This window comes from Loxodonta africana, chromosome 10, assembly GCF_030014295.1.
Source record: "Loxodonta africana isolate mLoxAfr1 chromosome 10, mLoxAfr1.hap2, whole genome shotgun sequence".
In the NCBI taxonomy this organism is placed as follows: Eukaryota; Metazoa; Chordata; class Mammalia; order Proboscidea; family Elephantidae; genus Loxodonta; species Loxodonta africana.
The window spans coordinates 6,636,452-6,659,229 of NC_087351.1; the positions used below are offsets into that span (position 1 = coordinate 6,636,452).

The 22,778-nt window shown below is 42.9% G+C and overlaps 1 protein-coding gene across 1 annotated transcript in view; it reads left to right on the forward strand.

Moving 5' to 3' along the window:
* Positions 1-22,778, forward strand: part of FBN1 (fibrillin 1) — a 299,714-nt gene that overhangs the window by 154,273 nt on the left and 122,663 nt on the right. The window contains exons 9-13 of the mRNA XM_010599670.2: positions 8,797-8,922; positions 15,076-15,234; positions 19,082-19,258; positions 20,052-20,192; positions 21,890-22,009. Coding sequence (XP_010597972.2) covers positions 8,797-8,922; positions 15,076-15,234; positions 19,082-19,258; positions 20,052-20,192; positions 21,890-22,009 — 723 coding nt within the window. The remainder of the gene's footprint in view (positions 1-8,796; positions 8,923-15,075; positions 15,235-19,081; positions 19,259-20,051; positions 20,193-21,889; positions 22,010-22,778) is intronic.

Consider the following 22,778-nt stretch of genomic DNA (forward strand, 5'->3'; position numbering starts at 1 on the left):
AACTTAAAAAAAAAAAAGTCATGTACCAAGTTTTAAATAAATGCATACAATTTAGGTACACTTGAAATGCAAATTAACAAGCTAAACTGATTACATAACAATTATTAATTTTTTGTAAATTTAGGAAGAAAAAGGTTGAGATTTATAGCCATGACTTGAGAAGAAGGGGGAGGGTGTTCATGCCCGCCTCAGTTGCTGACTTGCCTACAGCGGTGGAGTGTGCGCACCTAAAGGATGTGGGAGCCTTCTCCTCTGGAAAACCAAGTCCGTATTTGCATAGGTTACTGTGGGAGGAAGGGAAGAAATAAAGAAGTGTAATTAAAGGATTAGGTTTTATTTCTGTAAGAAATCCTTTGGATTCCTAATTAACCACTAATATTCTGGGATTTAGGTTGTCACCAGCCCAGCCTTTAATAACTATAATAGACTACATGATGCAAATGCCTTTTTTAAAGATGTCACTCTTAACTCCATGACTTCCCTGATACGTGAGCCAAGAACTTCAGTCCTTGCCCTTTCCAGAATAATGGTGCATTTATCTAAAGGCTACTTGGTATTAGGAGCTCTTGTCCTCTCAGACAGGCACCAAGAAGAATGCCTCGGGATACTTAACCCATTGCCACCGCTGGGGCACCATCCTTTCTAGCTGCTTGCAGGCCATGGGCACACTCCCTACAGAGTTGGTTGAACAGGAAACTCTGCGTTGTAGGCAAAAGAGTACTGGGCTGGGAAGAGGTAGACCTGGCCCTGGTCCATACGGAGTGTGGTTCTGCTCTGACGCACCTGGGGTCACCAGGAGTCAGAATTGACGTCAACTGGTTTTTCTTTTTTTTTTTTGACCCTAGCCCTGGTAATGTCGGTAATCCTTTGTGTGATCTTGGACAAGCCAGTTACCATCTCTGAGTTACTTCAACTTTCAAATGAATTGAACAAGGTGAAATCTTGGGTTCTTTCCAGTTCCACAACCCAGACTCCATCTTTACATTTCTAATTATTTTCAAGCTATGAACCATGGAACCTGGCATTCATTCATTGTGTAACTGTAAAATAATATGACTGATTTTTTGTGTGTGTATATACATGATTTGAAGAATCAGCTTGTTTACTTTTTAGTCAAGTCATACATTTTACACTGAATTTAGTGTTTATAGTCAACAAAGTTAATCCCACAGGCTTCCCTGGCATTCCTAATCAGTCGTGTCACATATTACTTTTAAACAGCTGCCACAGTTTTAGTTTTTTTTTTTTTTCTCACTTTCTTAGTAATCTAGACAGTATCAGGTTAACTGTTTTCCCCTATTGCTCATTCATAGTAGAAGTCACGACCTTGGATTGAGCTTCTGGGTGGCAGAGTTTCCCCAGTGATCCCTGCCCCAGGACTGAGGAGAGCAAGCTGTCCTCCGTGCTCCTTCTTACCCTTCTGCTAGAGGAGCCCCAGGATGGGAAGGTGGCCTAGGGATGGGAAGAATGCCCAGAGAGAACTGACGAGATGAGGATGAGATGGAAGTTCAAGTACAAAGGGTGGGGGCAGCAAATAGGGAGAGAAGGGGACCTATTACTTTGTCTCTTCAAGGTCCCAGCAAGAAGTCAGCGAGGCCATGAACAACTACCACGAAACGGCTTCTTCCCAGTAACTCTGTCTCTCCTGTCCTGCCACAAGGAGGTGTCCAGAACACAGAAATAGCTCTTCCCAGTCAAGACTCAGTCCCTACCAGGTCTCCCAAACAGATTTATTTATTTTTTTATTGTGCCGTAAGTGAAAGTTTACAAATCAAGCCAGTCTCTGGTGCAAAAATTTATATACGCTTTGCTATATACTCCTAATTGCTCTCACCTTAATGAGACAGCACACTCCTTCCCTCCACTCTCTCTTTTTGTGTCCATTCAGCCAGCTTCTGACCCCCTATGCCCTCTCATCTCTCCTCCAGGCAGGAGATGCCAACATAGTCTCATGTGTCTACTTGATCCAAGAAGCTCATTCTTCACCAGTGTCATTTTCTATCCCATTGTCCAGTCCAATCCCTGTCTGAAGAGTTGGCTTTGGGAATGGTTCCTGTCTTGGGCTAACAGAAGGCCTGGGGACCATGACCACCGGGGTACTTCTAGTCTCAGTCAGACCATTAAGTCTGGTCTTTTTGTGAGAATTCAGGGTCTGTATCCCACTGCTCTCCTGCTTCCTCAGGGATTCTCTGTTGTGTTCACTGTCAGGGCAGTCTTTGGTTGTAGCCAGGCCAGATTTATTCTTATGGCTGGCATTTGGTACAGACTGACTTATAGAAACTCTGAGAAAGCCACCTTCCTCAAATTCTCTCACTTTGGATTCCTGAAATTCTATTAAAAAGGGATAAGCACATAATGTTAAGGGTCTGGAAAAATAATAAATTAGTATGAATGTATTTCAAAGAGTATATTGTGGCCTTTTACTATCAGGGAGTCCCTGGGTGGTGCAAAGGGCTATTGCGCTCATCTACTAACCAAAAAGTTGGAGGTTTGAGTTCACCCAGAAGCACCTTGGAAGAAAGACCTACTTCCAAAAGATCACAACCATTGAAAACCCTGTGGAGCACGGTTCTGCTCTGACACACGTGGGGCCACCATGAGTCCACGGCAACTGGTTAATTGGTTTACTATCAGGAACATTCACCACACCCTGGTGATGAAATGAGAGCTCTCGCTTTCCTCGTTATCAAGCAGTGGGCCTAAGAAACCAGGTGGTTCAGGAACGCAGAAAGGCATTAGACCCCTGAAGGGAAAAGGGTGTGCCATTGAGGAGGAGCCATTAAGGGGAATCTGAAGTCATGAAATAAACTGCTTCAAATTTAACAAGTTGGCCTAGCTCAATTTGGCCTTCTGTGTGAAAATTAGGGAGATGTGCACTGGGATGTATTTCCTGGCCTATTTGGTTTTGAAGGCATGCTTCTTGTTGTTGTTAAGTGCTGGTGAGTCCGTTCCGACTCATAGCGACCCTATGTGCAAGAGAACAAAACACTGCCAAGTCCTTCGCCATCCTCATGGTTATTGCTATGTTTGAGTCCATTGTTGCAGCCACTGTCAGTCCATCTCATTGAGGGTCTTCCTCTTTTTCACTGATCCTCTACTTTACCAAGCATAATGTTACTCTCCAGGGACAGATCCCTCCTGATAACATGTCCAAAGTATGTGGGACTCAGTCTGGCCATCCTTGCTTCTGAGGAACATTCTGGTTGTACTTGTGCCAAGACAGATTTGTTTGTTCTTCCGGAAGCCCATGGTGTATTCAATATTCTTCTCCAACACCACAATTCAAAGGCATCAGTTCTTCTTCAGTCTTCCTTATTGATTGTGCAGCTTTCACACGCATATGAGGCGATTGAAAACACCATGGCTTGAGTCAGGCACACCTTAGTCCTCAAAGTGACATCTTTGCTTTTCAACACTTTAAAGAGGCCTTCTGCAGCAGATTTGCCCAATGCAATATGTCATTTGATTTCTTGACTGCTGCTTCCATAGGCATTGGTTGTGGATTCAGGTAAAATAAGTCCTTGACAACTTCAGTCTTTTCTCTGTTTATCATGGTGTTGTTCATTGGTCCAGTTGTGAGAATTTTTGTTTTCTTTATGTTGAGGTGCAATCCGTACGAAGGCTGTGGTCTTTGATGTTCATCAGTAAGTGCTTCAAGTCCCCTTCACTTTCAGCAAGCAAGGTTATGTCATCTCTTCCTCTCCCCCTCCCCCCAACACTTGCCAATTGGAGACTTGGGTTTCACATCCCTTTGTGTGATTCCTGAGTAGTACAAGTGGTTTGGACTCTACTAACTTACAGGGTTGCTATGAGCCGGAATTGACTCGATGGCACCGAGGTGGGGAACTTAAAATGGTTTGGACTCTACTACTAACTTAAAATGGTTTGGAATCTACTACTAACTTAAAATGGTTTGGAATCTACTACTAACTTAAAATGGTTTGGAATCTACTACTAACTTAAAATGGTTTGGAATCTACTACTAACTTTAAAGTTGGCGGCTTGAACCCACCCAGCTATGCTGTAGAAGAAAGGCCTAGCGATCTGCTTCTGTAAAGATTATAGCCAAGAAAACCCTAGGGAATAATTCTACTCTGTAGCTCATAGGGCCACCATGAGTCAGCATTGACTTACTGACAGTGAGTTTGGTCTTTTGGGGGATTTATAATTGATAAATCTCTTTGTTTTGAGTTTTACTTATATTGGTTTTCAGAAGGCCTCAGTGGAATTCAAGAGTTATGCCTGGGCACCAGAGGTATAAAAATTGGGTCCCGGGATCATGCCTATACTGTGAGGATTACAGGAGACAATAGACATAGAGCATCTAGACAACACCTGGCACTCACACATGTCAGCTGTCCTTATTACTGCTGCTGCTGTTGTTACCTCAGCAAAGGGCCCACGTCTAACCTATGCGGCATGTGAAAGAAGATGCTCCCTGTCCTGCCAAAGTCAGTTGTGTTTTCAAGATAACTTCTTCTGATAGATGCTACCATTTAAATAACCTCTTTGGATATTGATGTATGTTAAGAGGCTAATAAGGTTAGCTGTTGTTTATATTAACAGGACAAGAAAGGATTTTAACAGACCGTGTCTCCTCACATAATCTTTGATAGGCATTGCATGGTCCAAACACCAAATTTTAGGGACATTTTGAGAAAGGTACCTTCCTCTTAATACCTTTGAGATATAGTTAATACATTCCTGTATCTTAAACAAGGCTATCCAATCCTGTTGTTGTTGTTAGGTGCCATTGAGTCAATTTCAACCCATAGGGACCTCATGTGACAGAGTAGAACTGTCTCACAGGGCTTCCTGAGCTGTAATCTTTACGGGAGCAAAATGCCAGGTCTTCTCTCCTGTGGAGCTGCTGGGTGGGTTTGAGCAAGTGACCTTTTGGTTAGCGGTGGAGCGCTTAACTGTTCGTATCACCAGGGCACCTTATCCAATCCTGCAGGCCTCTCGATATATTTGTTTGTTTGTTGAAAGTTGGAGACTAACTGGGTAAATACAGAGGGATCAGTGTTAAAGAACTCTCTTAGGATACGCCTTCAGATGTTATGCCAGCTCCAGAACCTAGTTGCTTTTGTTGGCTTTTCTCTGTCTTTTACTCACTGCGGTGAAATTTATATCTGTCGGAATAGAATATGCATTTTTACCGTTACAGAACTTCACAGGGACAATGCTGTTTATGTTAACGCTGACTCTGATATAAGCAGTGAAATATTGTTTGGTTTAGCCTCTAGCCTAGAATAGAAGAATGGTGATTTTGCTTCTAAAGAGGTTAAACTGCGTGTAAACAGTATTGCTGCTGCCTTTTTGACTAACAGAGTGAACCTGAGTCAGAAGATATTTGAATCTGATCCACTTACACTCCATTTTGTTTTATAAATTAAGAGCAGTACTTAGACTGAAGCAGAAATGTTCTCATTCTTAGGCTTTGAGCCTCTCAGAGTTCCAACATGCCAGCCTGGCCATTGTAATACTCCTGGGAGGCTTGGGTCAAACCTCACCTCTCCCTAAGTCAGTGTAGAAAGCCCTGCTGGTCTTCGAGATGAGGCCATAGAGAGTCCTGGCACCCTTAGCTAACTTTAGCCTCAGCAGGAAGTTCCTAGCGTCCTCTCTTGCCTTCCCCGTGCCATGTTTATCGACAGTTGTCGATGTTTGAGTCTGGCACTTGAAAAACCTCCCCCTGAAGGAAGTGCTCGGGTTTGTCCTAAGGGACTTTTTCCTCTTCCTTAGAGGAAAGCAGTGAACTCAGGCCTGAGGGTTGACCTCGTAGCATTCATGGTGCTTAATAGCGGGTATTCTTGAGATCAATACCTGTGAGAGAGAAGGGGTATGTAAGAACATGCAGACAGAGAAGGAAAGCTGTGATACAGCCCCAAAACAGCCTCCACGACCTCACAGGGATCTGGGGATTTGGAGTGGCTCTTCAGAGTTGTCCCTCCGTGGGTCGAATTGCCCAGGCCATTATATCTCCTCCTCAGTCAGTCATTGGATATGGCTTTCTGGGAAGGCTAGCTGGTCCTCTTCAGTGGAGGTGGTCCCTGAAGGGACTGAGAGCCAGAGGTTGTCTGTTGTCAGCACTCCCAGCAGCTTGGGCGATAAGTTCTTCCTTGAAGGGGAGTCTGTGGTAGTGCATCCCAGGGTCTACCGCAATTCATTCATCAAGCCACAGAAATCCATCATAATGGTAGTTCAGGTGCTACTGAGAGCACCAGGTGGGCACTCCCTCCCCTTAAGATGGTCACCCAGGTTGGCCAAGTCTTGGTCAACACTCATACCACAAGGTCAGATCAAACACTCAGAAGGAGGCTTGGCAAGTTTCAGGTCGGCCTTGAGTTATATAGGGAATGCTTTCTGAACAGTTTGAATGACACACACTTTTTTTTGTCATATTAAGTCAAAACTTAAAGTAAATTCATTAATAGGTATTTTGCAAGGAAGAATCATAAAGTTTTTCATATACATGATTAGCTTAAAGCAGGGTTTGCCTGTGTTGGATAAGATATTAACAAGAGGTCCGCCAAGCTGACTCGATCAAGGAAAAAGATGGTGCGACTTGGTGGCCCTGTGATTCATCTGCGTGGCCACTGATTTCATTGACACGAGATTTGTTTTTTGTTTGTTGTGGAGAAAAGAGTGCTACAGTTTTTCTTTTCTCCTTGACAAGAAGCCTTTGGTGAAAAAATAAAGATTCTATCGACGGCACTGGGTTTTGGGTTATGCATAGCCAAAACATAAGTAACCCAGTACCACACTTAGGAGTGTTAACTGGCCATCTTAAGCAGGCATTCTTTTCAAGTAGGTATAGCTAGCTCTAAAGAATTTAAGAATTTGGTTTCATACCTGAATCATTTTCTGCTTTTAATCATTTTCTGTTTTATAATTGCACAAATAATGAACGTTTCGGGAGTAGTGTTTCAAATACTGCGTTTCTATTAACATGGAAGTCTTGGTTCTTACTTATTCTGTTTCTAGGGTTATACTGAAAGTTTTAATCTGAAATACTAAAATATGCTTTTTCATTTTTTTGGTTTTGGTTGCTATATTGTGTTTTCAAGATTGGTGCTGCTCATTTCTATTTTAATGAGAATGTTGATATTAAAAGGTCAAATAAAATTACAACATAACTAGATAAACATGGTAGCAATGTGAGACAATGAAAGATTGAATGTCCTGGTCAACCTGACAGGGAACGCATAGAAGTGGAAAACTGAGCTACCTAGAGAAGTCTTGCCGTGTTACATAGCTTCTTCCTTCCAAGGAGCAGGCACCCTTAATACACGGCTTGGTATCCATGTAAAAAGTAGCCCTGGTGGCACAGTGGTTAGGCGCTCAGCTGCTAACTGAAAGGTCAGCAGTTCAAACTCACCAGCCACTCCACAGGAAGCAGATATGGTGGTCTGCTTCCGTGAAGATTACAGCCTTGGAAACCCTATGGGGCCGTTCTACTCTGTCCTCTAGGTTTGATATGAGTCTGAATCAACTCGACAACACACAACAACAAGAACAAATTCATGTAAACCGGTTGCCATTGAGTTGACTCTCACTCATGGTGACCGCACGTATGTAAGAGTAGAAATGTGCGCAATAGGGCTTTCAATAGCTAATTTTTTGGGAAGTAGATTGCCCAGCCTTTCTTCTAAGGCACCTCTGGGTGGACTCAAACTGCCAACCTTTTAGTTAGTGGCCAAGTGCGTTAATTGTTTGCAGCACCCAGGGACTCTGGTATCCCCGCAGTGACCCTGAAAACAACTGGAAAATATAGCGCTTTCCACATAATATTCCTCTTTAGCATTACCGGACACCTGCTTCAGCAAATTATTGCTAAAAACTGGAAAGCCGGAGATTTCTTTTACTTAGAATCAGTTTAGCTATGGCATGATTTTAAGGAAAGAAGTGTATGATTACCTCTGTAGTCAACAAAAAAATTGCCATTTTTTTACTGTTTCTTCACTCCAGGCTGATTTGGGGGAAATTTTTTCCTCCTTCTTCCTAAAGCAAATTCTTACACAGTGCTAGCTTCCAGATACAATGATGGTGAAAACGGCTCGCTACCCACCAAGTGAGCGTTTCTGTGTTGCCTTCGCAGCTGCGAGCAATCAGACATCTCTTGACTCGTGTTGATTGGAGCCCTGGGTGGTGCAAGCCCTTAACGGGCACCTGTAAACCCAAGGTTGGTGGGTTTGAGGGCAGCCAGACGTGCTTCAGAAGAGAGGCCTGGTGATCTACTTCCAAAAAACCAGCCATCGAAAACCCTCTAGAGCACAGTTCTAGTCTGACACACATGCGGTCACCGCCGGTTGGGACAACTGGAACTGCTGGAGCCAATGGCAGCCGGAGGAGGGACAGGTGATAGGATTTCAGCAGCTGCTTTGCGGAAAATTAAGTTGAAAAGACATCAAGAAGTGCTGCAGAATACAGAGTAATTACAAAGGGAGTTTAAATGCAAAATCTAGAACGGGGGAAACAGACTTTTAAATAAATGGCATTTGGAATGTTAGCACGCGAGGTACTTTGTGAAACAACGGCACACAGTCTTTGGTGTTAAAGGGGGGTATTCTTTCATTTTGCTGTAATCTCTTGAGTTTGGTAAATCCCTTCAGTAAATCTGTGCTGAGAGGAGAAGCACCCAGGCTTTGCATTGAACTGTTCTGCGTGCAGCTTTTATCCTGTAAGGGTGGCTGCTTTTTGGGACGTGACCTGACTAGCGCCGCATCTGATTCCTTGTCGTGATGAATGGCCTGATACCGTGCCCTGCAAATACTGAAATTCTGGCTTATGTTGCAGATATTGACGAATGCAGCACTATTCCTGGAATCTGTGACGGCGGCGAATGCACAAACACGGTCAGCAGTTACTTTTGCAAGTGTCCCCCAGGCTTTTACACGTCTCCCGATGGCACCAGATGCATAGGTAGGTTTAATTACAAACAGCACGCGTGGCTTGTGTGGATCAGTTCCGTCATGACTGTCTTTCTAATGTGTCTGCTAAGGGGGTACGTGTTTCTCACTTGAGTAAAATGTACACTCATGGAAATGCGAGTGTTAAACAGTTCAGCCTCTCCTCAAGAATGGAGGCACCTTGCAATCTTGTTTTGGGGTTTTTGCCTCCCATAAAAGTAGGACACTCCAGGAGACCCTATATGTATCCTTAGTGTGTAAATGAACACTGTGCTTACATGAGTGTCACACCTGGAAGTCACCCAGACATTGCTCTCTTTTTACTCCCGCCTTCAGTCATTTCCCAAGACCTTTGTTAATTTGGGTCCGAAATTTCACTATCACCTCTTAATTGGTCTCCCTGCTTCCTGCTTTCCCTGCAGTCTATTTGTCAGATTTATCTTCCTAAGATAGTGTTTTGATTAAATAACTATTGCCCAAAAACCTCTGGTAGCTTTCCATTAGAATTCAGAAGTTAATGGTGTTAAGTCTCTGTCCCCTGGTCCCCCAGGTGCTGCAAAGCCCTCCAGGTCTGCTGGGGTTGAGGAGAGAGCAGTGAGAAGGCTCCTGCTCCCCCCGCCCCACTCCAGGTATGATAGTTCCACTGTCATCAGATGTGAATGTTAGGCTTCCATGTAAGATGCTAATTATATGAGGGGGTCTGTTGTTTAAAAAATAGAGCTGACAATTGCTGGATTTAGTGATTGCTATGAATTCCTTCAAAGTCCAGTATTCTAGAAGAACGTTCAAGCTCTAGAGTGTACAGCCTGGTAACTAAGGCCCTTCACTGTCTGAGCCCACTGCGCCTCACTAACCTGTTGGCACAGTCCCTGTTTCTCGCCCCAGGTGTGCCGTTCATTTTTATTCATTCATGTTTTACTTGTGCATGGTGCACCACTCAGAAGACTCAACTCAAGCTGCCTTTCATGCTCTGTTCAGGTTCTATATCTTTAAAGATGACCCAGGTCAGCTTACCTGGAAGCTGTGTCTCTCTTACTTGAGCACATGCTTCTCATAGGTGGCCCTAGAGGAACATACATGTGTCTAGGTTTTATTTCCCTAATGAAGCTGAAAGCTTTCCATAGAAACTAGTAACAATTCCTTGTGTCCCCCAGTGGCTCTCAGCATAATTCCTCGTGTGAAGTAGACACTTCTCTTAGTTACCTAATGCTGCCATTACAGAAATACCACAAATGGGTGGCTTTAAAGAACAGAAATCTATTTTTTCACAGTTCCAGAGATTAGAAGTCCAAATTTAGGGCATAGGTATGAGGAGAGGTCCTTTCTTGTCTATCGAGCTTTTAGTAGCTGTCCACAATCTTTGGCGCTCCTGGGGTTGCAGCTACTTTCACCTTGTGTGTGTCTGTCTTCATATGATATCTTCCCCTGTGTGTGTTTCTGTGTCTGTTCTGTCTTTTTTATAACTCAGAAGTGATTAGGTTTCTGAGACCAGAAAAACTAGATGGTACCCAGCTACCACTACCAACTGTTCTGACCAGGGACACAATAGATGTCCTGGATAGAATGGGAGAAAAATGTAGAACAAAACTCAAGTTTTTAAAAAAGGCCAGACTTACTGGTCTCGTAGACACTAGAAGAGCCCCCAATACTGTGGAACGGAAACCACGCTGGAGGTCACGTTCAGCCAACAGATTGGATCATAAAATAAACAATATCACCAGTGAGTACTGAGCTCTTTTTAAAAATCATTTATATGAGACCAAACATCAAAATTTACCTAAAGCAAAGGTGAGAAGGTAAGCAGGAGTTGGGGGGAGTGGAAGGTGGGGGAGTGAGGAGGCAGGGAAGCTAGATTAATGGAGACAGAACAATGGAAGGAATGAGAGTGTTGACACATTGTGAAAAATGTAATCAATGTCACTGAATATATGTATAGAAATTGTTAAATGGGAACCCAACTTGCTGTGTAAACTTTCACTAAAAACACAGTAAAAATATTATTTTTTAAAAAAAGTGATTAGGTTACGATTCACCCAACTCAGGTATGACCTCACATACCTAACAAAAGCAAAATCCTGTTTCCAAACAGGGCCATATTTACAAGTACAGGGGTTAGGATTTCAACACATATTTTGGGGGATCATGATTCACTTCATAACAGCACTCAAGTGTTTGTTGAATATCTGAATGAGTGGCTGCATATTGTTAGGGCAAGTCTAGGAAGCCTGTGACACACAGTCTTCGGGAAAGCCAAGTGCTACCTTTTGATGTTTATTTCTGGTCCATATTTTCAAAGACATTCAGCTTCTCATCCTCACTACAGGCCAGAGATTTCAGATCAAAACGGAATTGCACTTGAAATTCTGAATTTCTTTTTACTTGGTCACATATACTAGAAACTGAGGACAGTCTTTTACAGTTAACATTTGAATAAGTACAGCTAAATGAGGGAAGCATATCTGAAATTTTCCATAGAAACAACGGAGGTGCCAGGATTGGCTAATTTTCTGGAATTGTTCCGTAGACACTGGAACTGCTGTGAAAAAATGCCAAGTGCAGTTCATGAAGCTCCTTTTCCTTTCCAAGCTGTCCCAGTTAGCACATGACCTCCAGAGAATATACTTGGTGGAGAGGTAGATTAGAAGTTCTTTCCTGGCCAGACAATAGATTTTTTTTTAACCCTCAAAAAGAGCCCCACACTACATCAAAATAATTAAAACACATTTACGCATTAGAAAGTTTACATATTTGAAATTCTTTTTACCATATATATTCACACTAACTTTTTACAAAGGAAGAAAGGAAGAAGGGAACTAAGATGTATGGACCACCTCCTGTGTGTGAGGTATCTTACGTAAACTCCCCGATTAATGTTCACAGCAGTACCCTCAGATGGGAAGAAGCTGAGGTTTAGAGAGGTTAGATAGCTGATATATGGTCCAGTTATCCAAGTGATGGAGCTGGGCTGCCAGCCAGGGTCTGTGGGAGTCCACAGACCAAACCCCTTCCATTGCTTCCTCCCAAATGAACGCAGGATGAGCAAACTCTTTCTTGCCATACCCCTAGGCAAGCCCTGATTCTACTTCCTTGGACCTTTATGGTAACCACAATTAGCAACTTGTTATATAAAATGATCCAAATGGAGTTTCTTCCTTTCCCTGGTACTTCTGTTTCTTGCTGTGGTAAACTGCGTTGTTGTTGGTAGTTGCCACTGATTCGGCTCTGACTCACAGCAACCTTAAGACTAAGACAACGAATGTTGCCCGTCCTGCTCCATCTTTGTGATTGTTGGTATGTTTCAGTCCACTGTACCACAGAGACCCCCAAAATTATCCCTATTGATAAAAAAAATACAGTCTCCAACTTACAAACAAATCCAAGGTTTGTAAATTGGTTGTTTGGAATTAGTAAATCTAACCAATAGGAGGAAACCCTGGTGGCATGGTTGGCTAAGTGCTACAGCTGCTAACCAAGAGGTCGGCAGTTTGAATCTGCCAGGCACTCCTTGGAAACTCTATGGGGCAGTTCTACTCTATCCTATAGGGTCGCTATGAGTCAGAATCGAATCGACTCGATGACAGTGGATTTGGGATTTTTTGGTTTCCCATTTATAACAGCCTTTCAGTTCGATGCATGAAACGTTTACTAATCCCTGAGTATATAAAGTATTAGTGGCTTGAAGGAAGTGCAAATTCGAATGTCGAAAGTTCTGTCACTTCCACTTCTCCACCCTCTTCGTGGGGGAGGTATTGGCCTTGGCTTCCCAGAGCAGCTTTGTTTTCACCTCCTCTCCAGACCGTTCATTCTGGATCAGGCTGGAAAAAAACCTGGACTACATCTTCTCTGAGACTTTCGTCTGACCAGAGGTCCAGGAACTGGAATCACAAAAAATTTTTGGAAAGCACATTTATACTTGCTAGTGGTTTTAAGTACCTTTCAGAAATAGCTTTGTATCCTTGAGAGCTGACCCGTGATTTTCTTTTACGGTTTGTTTAGGTTTGCTTTACCCATCTTCACTTGGTGCTAGTAACTTAAATATTTCTAAATTAACCTTGTTTTTATCTTGCATTTGATTATGGGTTGATTACATACAATACATTTTTCTTTTCCTTCTTTCTTTTTTTGGTAGAAAGGTAGAGTTTTAGCCATGTTGGTTAAAATCATCAACTGCTATATCCTTTTCTAACTCCTTGGCTAAAAAGTACATTTGTATATTGTTTCACATGGATTAGTAAATAAAAGGTTAAAAAGAAAACAAATTCCCAGCCCCTGTTACTTACATTAAGTAAACAATATTTTGGTTTTAAAATATTCTATTCAATTTTGTGCAAAGCACAGAATCGTCATGACCTGTTTGTGTGCTTCTGTTTTGGGATATGTAGAATTCTGTTTTCTTTTTCTCTTATAGTTACGACTACTGTTCTTTATTCATACTTAAAATTCATAGCAGTAACGACAATTGCTAAAACAGAGCTTTCTATGTGACAGGTACTGGTCTATCAAAACAAAAGCCTGTTGCCGTTGAGTCGATTCCGACTCATAGCAACCCTATAGGACAGAGTAGAACTGACCCGTAGGGTTCCCAAGGAGTGCCTGGTAGATTCGAACAGCCCACCTCTTGGTTAGCAGCCGTAGCTCTTAACCACTATACCACCAGGATTTCCACTGTTCTTTATAAGCTTTGTAAATACCTCATTTAATCCTCAAAATAGCCCAGTAAGAGAGGGACTAGTATTATGCCCATTTTACAAATGAAGAAACCGTGGCATGGAGAGGCTGCTGATATAGCTCAGACATGACAGAGGCAGGATTAGAACCCAGGTGTCCTGGTTCTAGGATCTGTGCTCTTAGCCATTACATTACAGTATTGGATATTCATACTTTAATAGATTCCGTGAACATTATAACAAGTAAAAAGGAATTCCAGTGATAATGAACATTACAGCTGAGGACCATCGGCTCCTTTGGTGTGACACTGGGTTATCGTATGGTTGCTCATTGGAAATCCTCAGGAATGATGTAGATAAAGACCAATATAGGTATTAGCTTCTCTGAGCAAACTTGATCTTTAACATTCAGACTTACAGGAAACAGAGGGATGGATTTTTGACAATAAAAAGAAAAATTCTTCACTTTGCAAAAAGATTTACAACTATATTCTTTTAAACAGTAAGCATATTTAAACTATTATTTACTTTTCAGAACTTTAATTCTAACTGTAGAGGGAGATTTTTCTTGAAGAGAGGTGCACCTCAGAATATATCAGGTAGAGAAACGTGTTCTGTCCTTTGCCACCTGCCTCCTTTATATCACGAACGCCCCCGGGAGGCAGGAGCTTTCTCCTGTGTCACAGACTCTCTCGGTAGCCCAGAGTAGTACAGCGATGGGTCAGATGTTGTCATGACAGTCAGACATGACGTAACCCAATAAAAGTGATATATAGAAAGTATCTTACATGTTGCTTTGAGAAGATACCTTTCTGCCAAAAAAAAAAGAATTCTTCAAGACATGTTGTATCCTATAGGACTAAGAACTTGGAATCGTGTACATTTTCATCTTGTAAATAATTAGCTCTTCATAAAATCTGTTGGGGCTGTAAAACAAAAGGAAATCTTGCTTAACAAGTGTCGGATCTGACTGCAGAGTGGCTCATTCCTTAAAAAAAAGCTCACAAGTTTGACTCACAGTTTCAGACAGAAACATAAGAAAAATCTTTTAGAAATGTAAAAAACACAGACTTAATGTTGTTTTAGAATAGATTTATATAAATATTTGCCTGAAGTGGCTCAAATGAAGCAGTTTGAAACCAAGGACAACGCAGTCTCTTTACAGTGTAGTGGTGTGTCTTTATGAATAATCCACCGACCCTGCCAGTGATCTTCTTAGTCTCTCTTTTCCTACGGCACATATGGTTTTAATCATTCCTTCCCACCTTGGATCTGGAATCTGGGACTCCAACCAGGTACAGCAGCGTGCAGGGGCGAAAGGTGTGAGACCAGGGATTTGTGATCAAGCACTGCTGCTGGGCAGCTTCCCTTCCAGGGGGCAGAGGTGTGAGTTTTAATCCTGACACAGCCTGAGTGTGAGGGGTGGAGGTGCTGGGCCGGGCAGTGTTGGGAAGCGTTTGAGCTCACGGATGTGTGTGCCTGTGTTTCTTTGTCCTCAGATGTTCGCCCAGGATACTGTTACACGGCTCTGGCAAATGGTCGCTGTTCTAGCCAGCTGCCGCAGTCTATAACCAAAATGCAGTGCTGCTGTGACCTTGGCCGGTGCTGGTCTCCAGGGGCCGCCATTGCCCCTGAGATGTGCCCCATCAGAGCGACTGGTAAGAGCCCTCCGAGTTACCCGCAGAGTACCCGTCCCCAGCCCCCTCGAGCCCAGACGGCAGCGTGTAGGATGGAGATCTCAGGGAGACCCACAACAATGAATAAGGTCTCAGAAAATGTAAGAGGCGGCATTCAGGGCATTTCTCAGGATGATGAATAGGGAAAATGAAGAGAACCACACGAATAATACTATTTTCAAGTTCTGCTTCTCACTTCACTTGCTTATTACCACTGAATAGCAACCTTTTCAGGAAGTACATGTTCCCTCTTACTCTGAAGTATTTCGTTTGGCTTTCATATGGCTCTCAGAAGCTCAGTAGAATAAAACTCACCTCTCCCAGTGCCTTGCGGGTGAGTGATCTGAGTACAGATTTCCTGCCTCCCCAACATCCAGCTCTTTCCTCTTCCTCGTAGCCAAGTCCTGTTTTTGTTTTTTCTTCACACGATCTCGTTTATCTGTCATATTCCCTTCATTTCTGCCACTACTGCTCCCTAGTCGAAAAGGTCCTTTTCTCCAGTCTGGACTATTGCAGGGGCCTCCTTACTGGTCTCATGTCATCCAACCCGTAATTGTCACATATATTCCCCAAAGCAGAACTCATCTGACGTTTGGTTAAAAATATTATGTCTGAGGAATACGTACAGAGAGATGTCCAGAAATTTTCCCCAGGATGAACCCAGGGAGTATCCAGTGGTCCAAGTCACACCATTTCTTGCAAATAAAATTTTACCACTTAAGGCCCTAAGTGGTGCCAATGGTTAATGTGCTCAGCTGCTAATCAAAAAGTTGGAGATTCAAGTCCACCTCGAAGTGCCCCGGAGGAAAGGCCTGGTGAGCTACTTCCCGAAAACCCTGTGGAGTGCAGTTCTACTCTGACGTCCTTGGGATCGCCGTGAGTTGGAATTGATGGCAACTGTTTGTTTTGTTTAGTTTTTTTTTTTTTTTCTGTTTTTATTTTTTTACTTAAACATAGTATTTAGAGTTCCCAAATATGACCCCAGATCATCTTTTAAATCTTGTTCTTCCTACTACTTTATGTTCTAATTAAACTGCGTTATCAATCTATCTTTGAACCCAGTCTGAGCATTTCTAAACTCAAGGTGCCCTTTCTTCTTAAAATTTCTTCCCAGTTCAGGTCCTTACTCACTTCTCTACGCTGCCATTCTTGCCTGTTCTATACCTTCTTGTCCATTAAGGACCAGCTCAAACACCACCTAATCCATGAACATCCCAGGGTGACCACAGCTAGAAATGCTGCCTTTGTCCTCAGTGCCCCAGTGGCTGTGGTTGGTACTGTTGCTGCGGTACAGATAGCAGGCTGCTCTGCTGTGTGACTGTGGTGTTCATGTGTTGCTTTTTTACTAGCGGATAAATCTCTTTAGGGTCCCCATCCTCTGCATGCTGTATACACTTCCGCAGAGCTTAGCAAAAGCCGGGGTTGTACCTCACTCTTAATCTGATTCCTCGGAAGTGTATTTAAATCAGAGAACTTTAGGAGAGAAAATAAACGTGGGGATGGATAAATGCATCATTTGTGTGATACTTTATAGAGTGCGATGTTCACAGAACGTGTGTTTCCGTCGTCATGGGTTGTAGACTGCTCAGAGATGTTGCTATGAAATTTCTGTTTATTACTGAGAATTACATATGGGTATTAAAGAAGCAATATATCTCTCGTTATATTTTAACATATAAAAAGTCATATATTTTGGCTGATTGGCTCACTGTCTGTGGCCTAAAAGCATAGCCATGCTCTTTAGTTCACTAGGGGACAATTTAGCAGGTCACTGTTCAGAAGCATGTGACTTTCTACTGAGACACGTGGCCTGGATGCTGGGAGCACCGCCTTTTGGATCCATGTGTTAACTTAGGAGTCAGCAGCACTGATGTAGATCCCTCCCTGGGCTGAGGAGTTGAACAGAAGAGAGGGGACAAGGGTAGGTTTAGGGGACTGCAGGAAGACCTACTTTGGGACAGATGAGCGTAAGGCCAGGCTCTCCTGCGTGACTTGGCAGGTTTTGCTCTCCCGTATGTACCACCAAAAGATGCACAGCCCTGAAATAGGCCCAGAGCAAAGCAGACTAGCAGAACAAAATGATTTGCAGGGAGGTGTTTGCTTGCTCAAATATTCCAATGCTAGAGCTACAGAGCTCTGGGAAACTTATGGAGCGCGATGGTACAGGAAGGATTATCTTAGATTGGTCAACTTTTCACTCTTAAAAAAAAAAGTATCATTTCTGGGTTAGGAGGTGTCTAGATAGAAAAGATAGACATTAGCTGAATCAAATTAACCCCAAATTGCTGATCTGGGATGTAAAGGGGTCGTGGGAAAGTTATGATGCCATAGAAAGTAGGAAAGAGTATAGGACTCTGTCTGACATACACACTTTCCTTGAGAGGCTAAGATACGCTTAATGGCATGCTTAAAGTAATATGCCCACCTAATCAGCAGAAACGTGGATAGGCTGTCCGACTCCTTTTATACAAATCCTAAAAGGCTTAAGAAAGAAAGGCTGAATTAATGCTTGGAAGCAAAGTGATCCCTGTAATATAGTTGTCATTCAGTTAGTTCCAATGCATAGCTAATGAATTCCCCTTCTGTGCCATTGGCAGGGCTAGGCTGAGAGTAGGATTTAGTCACATGTTCACTTAGGAGTCAGCAGCATTGATGTAGATCCCTCCCTGGGTTGAGGACTTGAACAGAAGAGAGGGGATGAGGGCAGGTTTGGGGGACTGCTCAGCCCTAATACTAGAAGTTCGATGGAAAGCAGATACTCAGGAAATGATGGACGTGGCCTGTCCAGATGATAACTGTATAGGAAGGATCATTGGGGTTTGAGAAGAGGGATAGTGGCATACAATGTCAGGGAAGCATAAACAATATATAATCCTTTTCCACAGACAGTCAAGTGCTACACAATCTCCTTGGGTTGAAATTCCACGTAAATCATAATTAAAATGTGGTAATAGAAGTTAACAAGATAACATTAACCTGAGCTGAAATATCAAATATGATCAGAGAAGTTTTAGAAATGGAGCGGGGAGTAACAACAGGGTACACGGTAGCCAAGTATATTTGTTGTTGTCGTTACGTGCCGTTGAGTTGATTCCAAGTCATAGCGACCCTGTATGACACAGTAGAACTCCCCCGTAAGGCTCCCTGGGCTGTGATATTGATGAGAGCAGATCACCACGTCTTTGTCTCACAGAGCCACTGGTGGGTGTGAGCCACTGACCTTTCATTCAGCAGCTGAGTACTTAACCATTGGGCTACCGGGGCTCCTTCAGGTATTTTTAGCCACATGTAGGTTGGCAGAATGTCCCATGAGGTTGAAATATGAATGCATTTCAGTAAGAAGCATTACTGTGTCTTAGAATAAGCCAAATTTTAGCCCACAGTGAAAAAAATATACTAGTCTAATTTCTATTAATAGAAGGAACTGGAATAGAAGGTTTATGGGAGAATTACCATGTGACAGTGATAAATAATCCACATTGTGGCAAGAGAAAATTCATATGGTTACTTTATGTGGCTATTAGTTCGGAAACATGAAAATGGTCCTGGAGACTGTTTAAAAACATCTTTTTGGGAGCCCAGAAAAAAATGTCACAAACGTAAAAGACAATGTATTCTAGTGAGGACCTGGCATTGTGAAAAGTAGGAATCGACCTTAATATGCAGTCCTCGGGTTGGTAGCTGGTTGAATCAGAGTGTGGATAATGAAGGGAGTCAGTGTGCAGCATGATGGTTTGAAGGTCCGTTTTTGTCAAAGATTTTCTTAAGAAGTAAGGGGCTGTGACATGAGCTATAGCTCAGCTGCTGTGTTGTGCTTATGTTTTTCCAGAGGATTTCAACAAGCTGTGCGCTGTCCCTATAGTAATTCCCGGGAGACCAGAATATCCTCTCCCACCCATTGGCCCCATTCCTCCAGTCCACCCCGTTCCTCCTGGCTTTCCTGGACCTCAGATTTCCATCCCTCGACCACCAGTGGAATATCCGTATCCATCTCGGGAACCACCAAGTAAGAATTTAAAAAGTCATGTAGTTAGATTAACTTTTTTCATTGTTATTTATGCTGTTGTAGTCTTTAAAAGACATTTACTAGTTGTAAGATTAAATTTTCAGTTTACAAATATATTGTAACTTTCTTAAGCTGCCTATTTCATAGAGAAAAATGGGAGGCTATCATGTTCTCCAAGATGAATGACCTGTTGTTTTGAGCCGACTATGGGGGAGTTACGGGAGAGATTTAAATCTGATTCACAGGCTGCATTAATAGAGAAGGTGTAAATACAGTAAACCTCAGAAAGCCGGAATCTGTGTAAGGAGAAACCTGTCAGAGAGGGAAAACACAAGTATTTTCCACTTAAAGGAGTGATAGAAAAGTGGATAGACTGCACCCTATCAAAGGTGGAAGACTTGTGAGATCCAGAAAAACAAAGCACTCCCACTGCTGTCACAGATCTCACTGTCAAACCTTGTGTTACGTACCTTGCACAGCAATTTTGCAGGTCAAGCCCAATCACTCATTGCCTTTGTCATTTCTCCAAACTGGAGGCTTAAGAGTGAGGCAGGGCAGGGGCTGGGAGAAGCAGGTAGAGGAGCAGGCTAGAACTGGAGCACAGAGCCACTCTGAGTGCATGACAGCGCACCTGTGATCTCTGACGGCAGGGGTGGAAGTACATGCGCTATTGCCACCAGATGACCTCTGTCCAAGAGTGTTCTCCTACCTTTATTATTCAGCATCTCCTCCATTATTACCAGATGAAGTACTGATGAAAATAATTTTAAGGAGTTTAATGTTATTCTTCTAGGGGTGCTGCCAGTCAATGTCACTGATTACTGCCAGTTGTTCCGCTATCTCTGTCAAAACGGGCGCTGCATTCCAACTCCTGGGAGCTACCGGTGTGAGTGCAACAAAGGCTTCCAGCTGGACCTCCGTGGGGAGTGCATCGGTAGGTAACCTCTAGGTGGGCAACGAGAAGCTGTTGCAATTCTGTGCCGTGACCCTGCTAGTTTTCTGACGTTGCTGTAACGAATCACCTCAAATTTAGAGGTGTAAAACAATGCAAATTGACTGTCTTACTGTTCTGTAGATTCAAAGTCCAGCACAGGACTCACCGGGCTAAAATCAAGGTGTCAGCAGGCCTGGATTCCTCTGGAGGCTCTATCGGGGAACCCATTTTCTTGTCTTTTCCAGCTTCTGGAGGCCACCTGCATTCCTTGGCTGGTGGCCCCTTTCTCCATCTTAAAAAGCTAACAGTATACACCTTCATATGTATGACCCTAACTTTTTGCTTCTCTTTTCTAATTAATCTACCTCTTTTAAGTACTCCTGTGGTCACACTGGGCCTGCCTGTATAATCCAGTAGAAACTCCATTTCAAGGATAGCTGATTAGCAGCCTGACTTTCATCTGCAGCCTTAGTTCCCTTTGCCATGTAATATAGTCACTGGTTCTGGGGATTAAGACGAAAACATCCATGGGGTTCATTATTCTGTGTACCACAGTGGCTTTTAACTTTCGTTGTAAGACACGGTCAAGTCATTGATAGTACCTCCAACTTAAGCCATTTTACCAAAAGCCTGACCATTGAAAGAAAGCATTAAAAATATCCCCAAATCATGACAATTTGTACATTTTACTGGTTTAAGTGGGTAATTTACCAACTCTCTCTAGTTAGTCATTAAAATCTGAAGAGAGACTTTAAATTGCTGACGGGGCATTTAAGCCAATAAAGGGAGGAAATGCAGTGTGAGAGGAATCGGCTTGTGGAGCTGGAGAAGAACACCCAGTTGCCATCTAGGGCCATGGGAATCAATCTGTCTCTTAGTCAATTCTTCTTCAAATCCCAGTTCTGTAATTTTGCATCAGGCAGAAGTAAGTAGCTCTTGGTTTCTCCTGCTGTCTGGTTTCCTGCTGGTGTGAACACCCTTCCAGCAGCCCAGCAGCAGAGCATCGTTCTGTCCCTAGAAGTGGTCCAGAGCTGGGTACAGGAGGGAACATCCAGCTCAGGGAGGGGGCCGCCTCTGCCCTAGGAAGCACGGGACCTCGGATACGTGGGTTATCTTTGCTAAGCCTCAGCTTCCTCATCTTTACAAATAGGGAGAGGGAAACCATTTGACCTCTAAGCAGCTGTAAAACTAGTGAGAGCCTGTATGTTGAGGACTCCTAGGTGGACTCTTTGATGGATGAGAACCGCCCTTTAAAATTGCTTTATATTTTGTTCTAATGTTCTTAACTGAACTCAGCAGGGGACACTTAGACATCATTCAAAAATAGAGCTTCAAGAGATACTCAGAATCCTATCCAGAAGCCACTTCTAAAATGTTAGTCTGTTTGTTTGATTTTCCTGGGCTAGACTTAAGGAAGGGACAGTGTCTATTATCTTGGAGTGTTACATTGCTATGTGTTTGGCATTTTTCTCTGAAAAATGACACACGAAACTGAAGCATTTTAACTGATCAGCGGTCTTCAAATGACTAGTGACATGATGTATTGTAGTGGAAAGGGAAAAGGTCCTTCCAGTATGCTATGTATTTCTTAAAAGGAAAATGTTTTGTATGTGTAAGAAACCAGAAGAGTGTTCTCTTGGTTATGAGTTATTGCTGTCTAATTTCTTACTAAAATATACCATATCTGTGTTTTGCAGATGTTGATGAATGTGAGAAGAACCCTTGTGCTGGTGGCGAGTGTATTAACAACCAGGGCTCGTACACCTGCCAGTGCCGGGTTGGCTATCAGAGCACACTCACCCGGACCGAGTGCCGAGGTATGGCCCAAGCACGGAGCACAGGCGTGTATGCCCAGTGAGGGCTTTGCTGCTGAGAAGTTCAGTGGCCTTTAAGTGACCTTTGCCTAGAAGTGGCTAATAGGACTCCATTACTTCTTGTTCTCAATTCCTGATATCGTCACCCCGAAGGACAGTGTCATAAAATCTGACAAACATCTAGATCATTTAAAAAGATGCTCTGGTGCCTGTGGGAATGTCTTGTTTTCACCACTACTTTTCCACATCACTATTTCCTGTTAATTTTTAATCTGGAGCCAGGAATGGGACTATCCCTTGTTGGCACAGTAATATAGAAACGTTCCAAGTGAAATTATATGCAGTTAGCTTCTTAGTGGGAAGGCTGACAGCATAAAGAAGTCACAGCCACATCTGTGCTGCTTGTTAATGTGGCAGCAGCAACATCACCTGGCGGCTGGGTGGAGATACCGTCTCAGGCTCCGCCTCAGACCTAGTGGATAAAAAAAAAAAAAAAAATTTTTTTTTTGGATAGGAATCAGGATTTTAATAGGATCCCCCAGTAAACCACATGTTAAAATTCGAGAAGCACTGCTATAAGTGTCACTTCTTGAAAATTCCCTTCCAGGTTTGTTTCATAATTAATTTATTTAACCATCCAATATGCCTTTTACTGAATGACTTTTATGTACTTAGTTCCTGGGAACAATTAAGAAGATGTACTGCACACCCCCGAAAGAACTCAAGTGTCTATATCTATATTTATAAATTTGGCACAAGATGAACTATATTG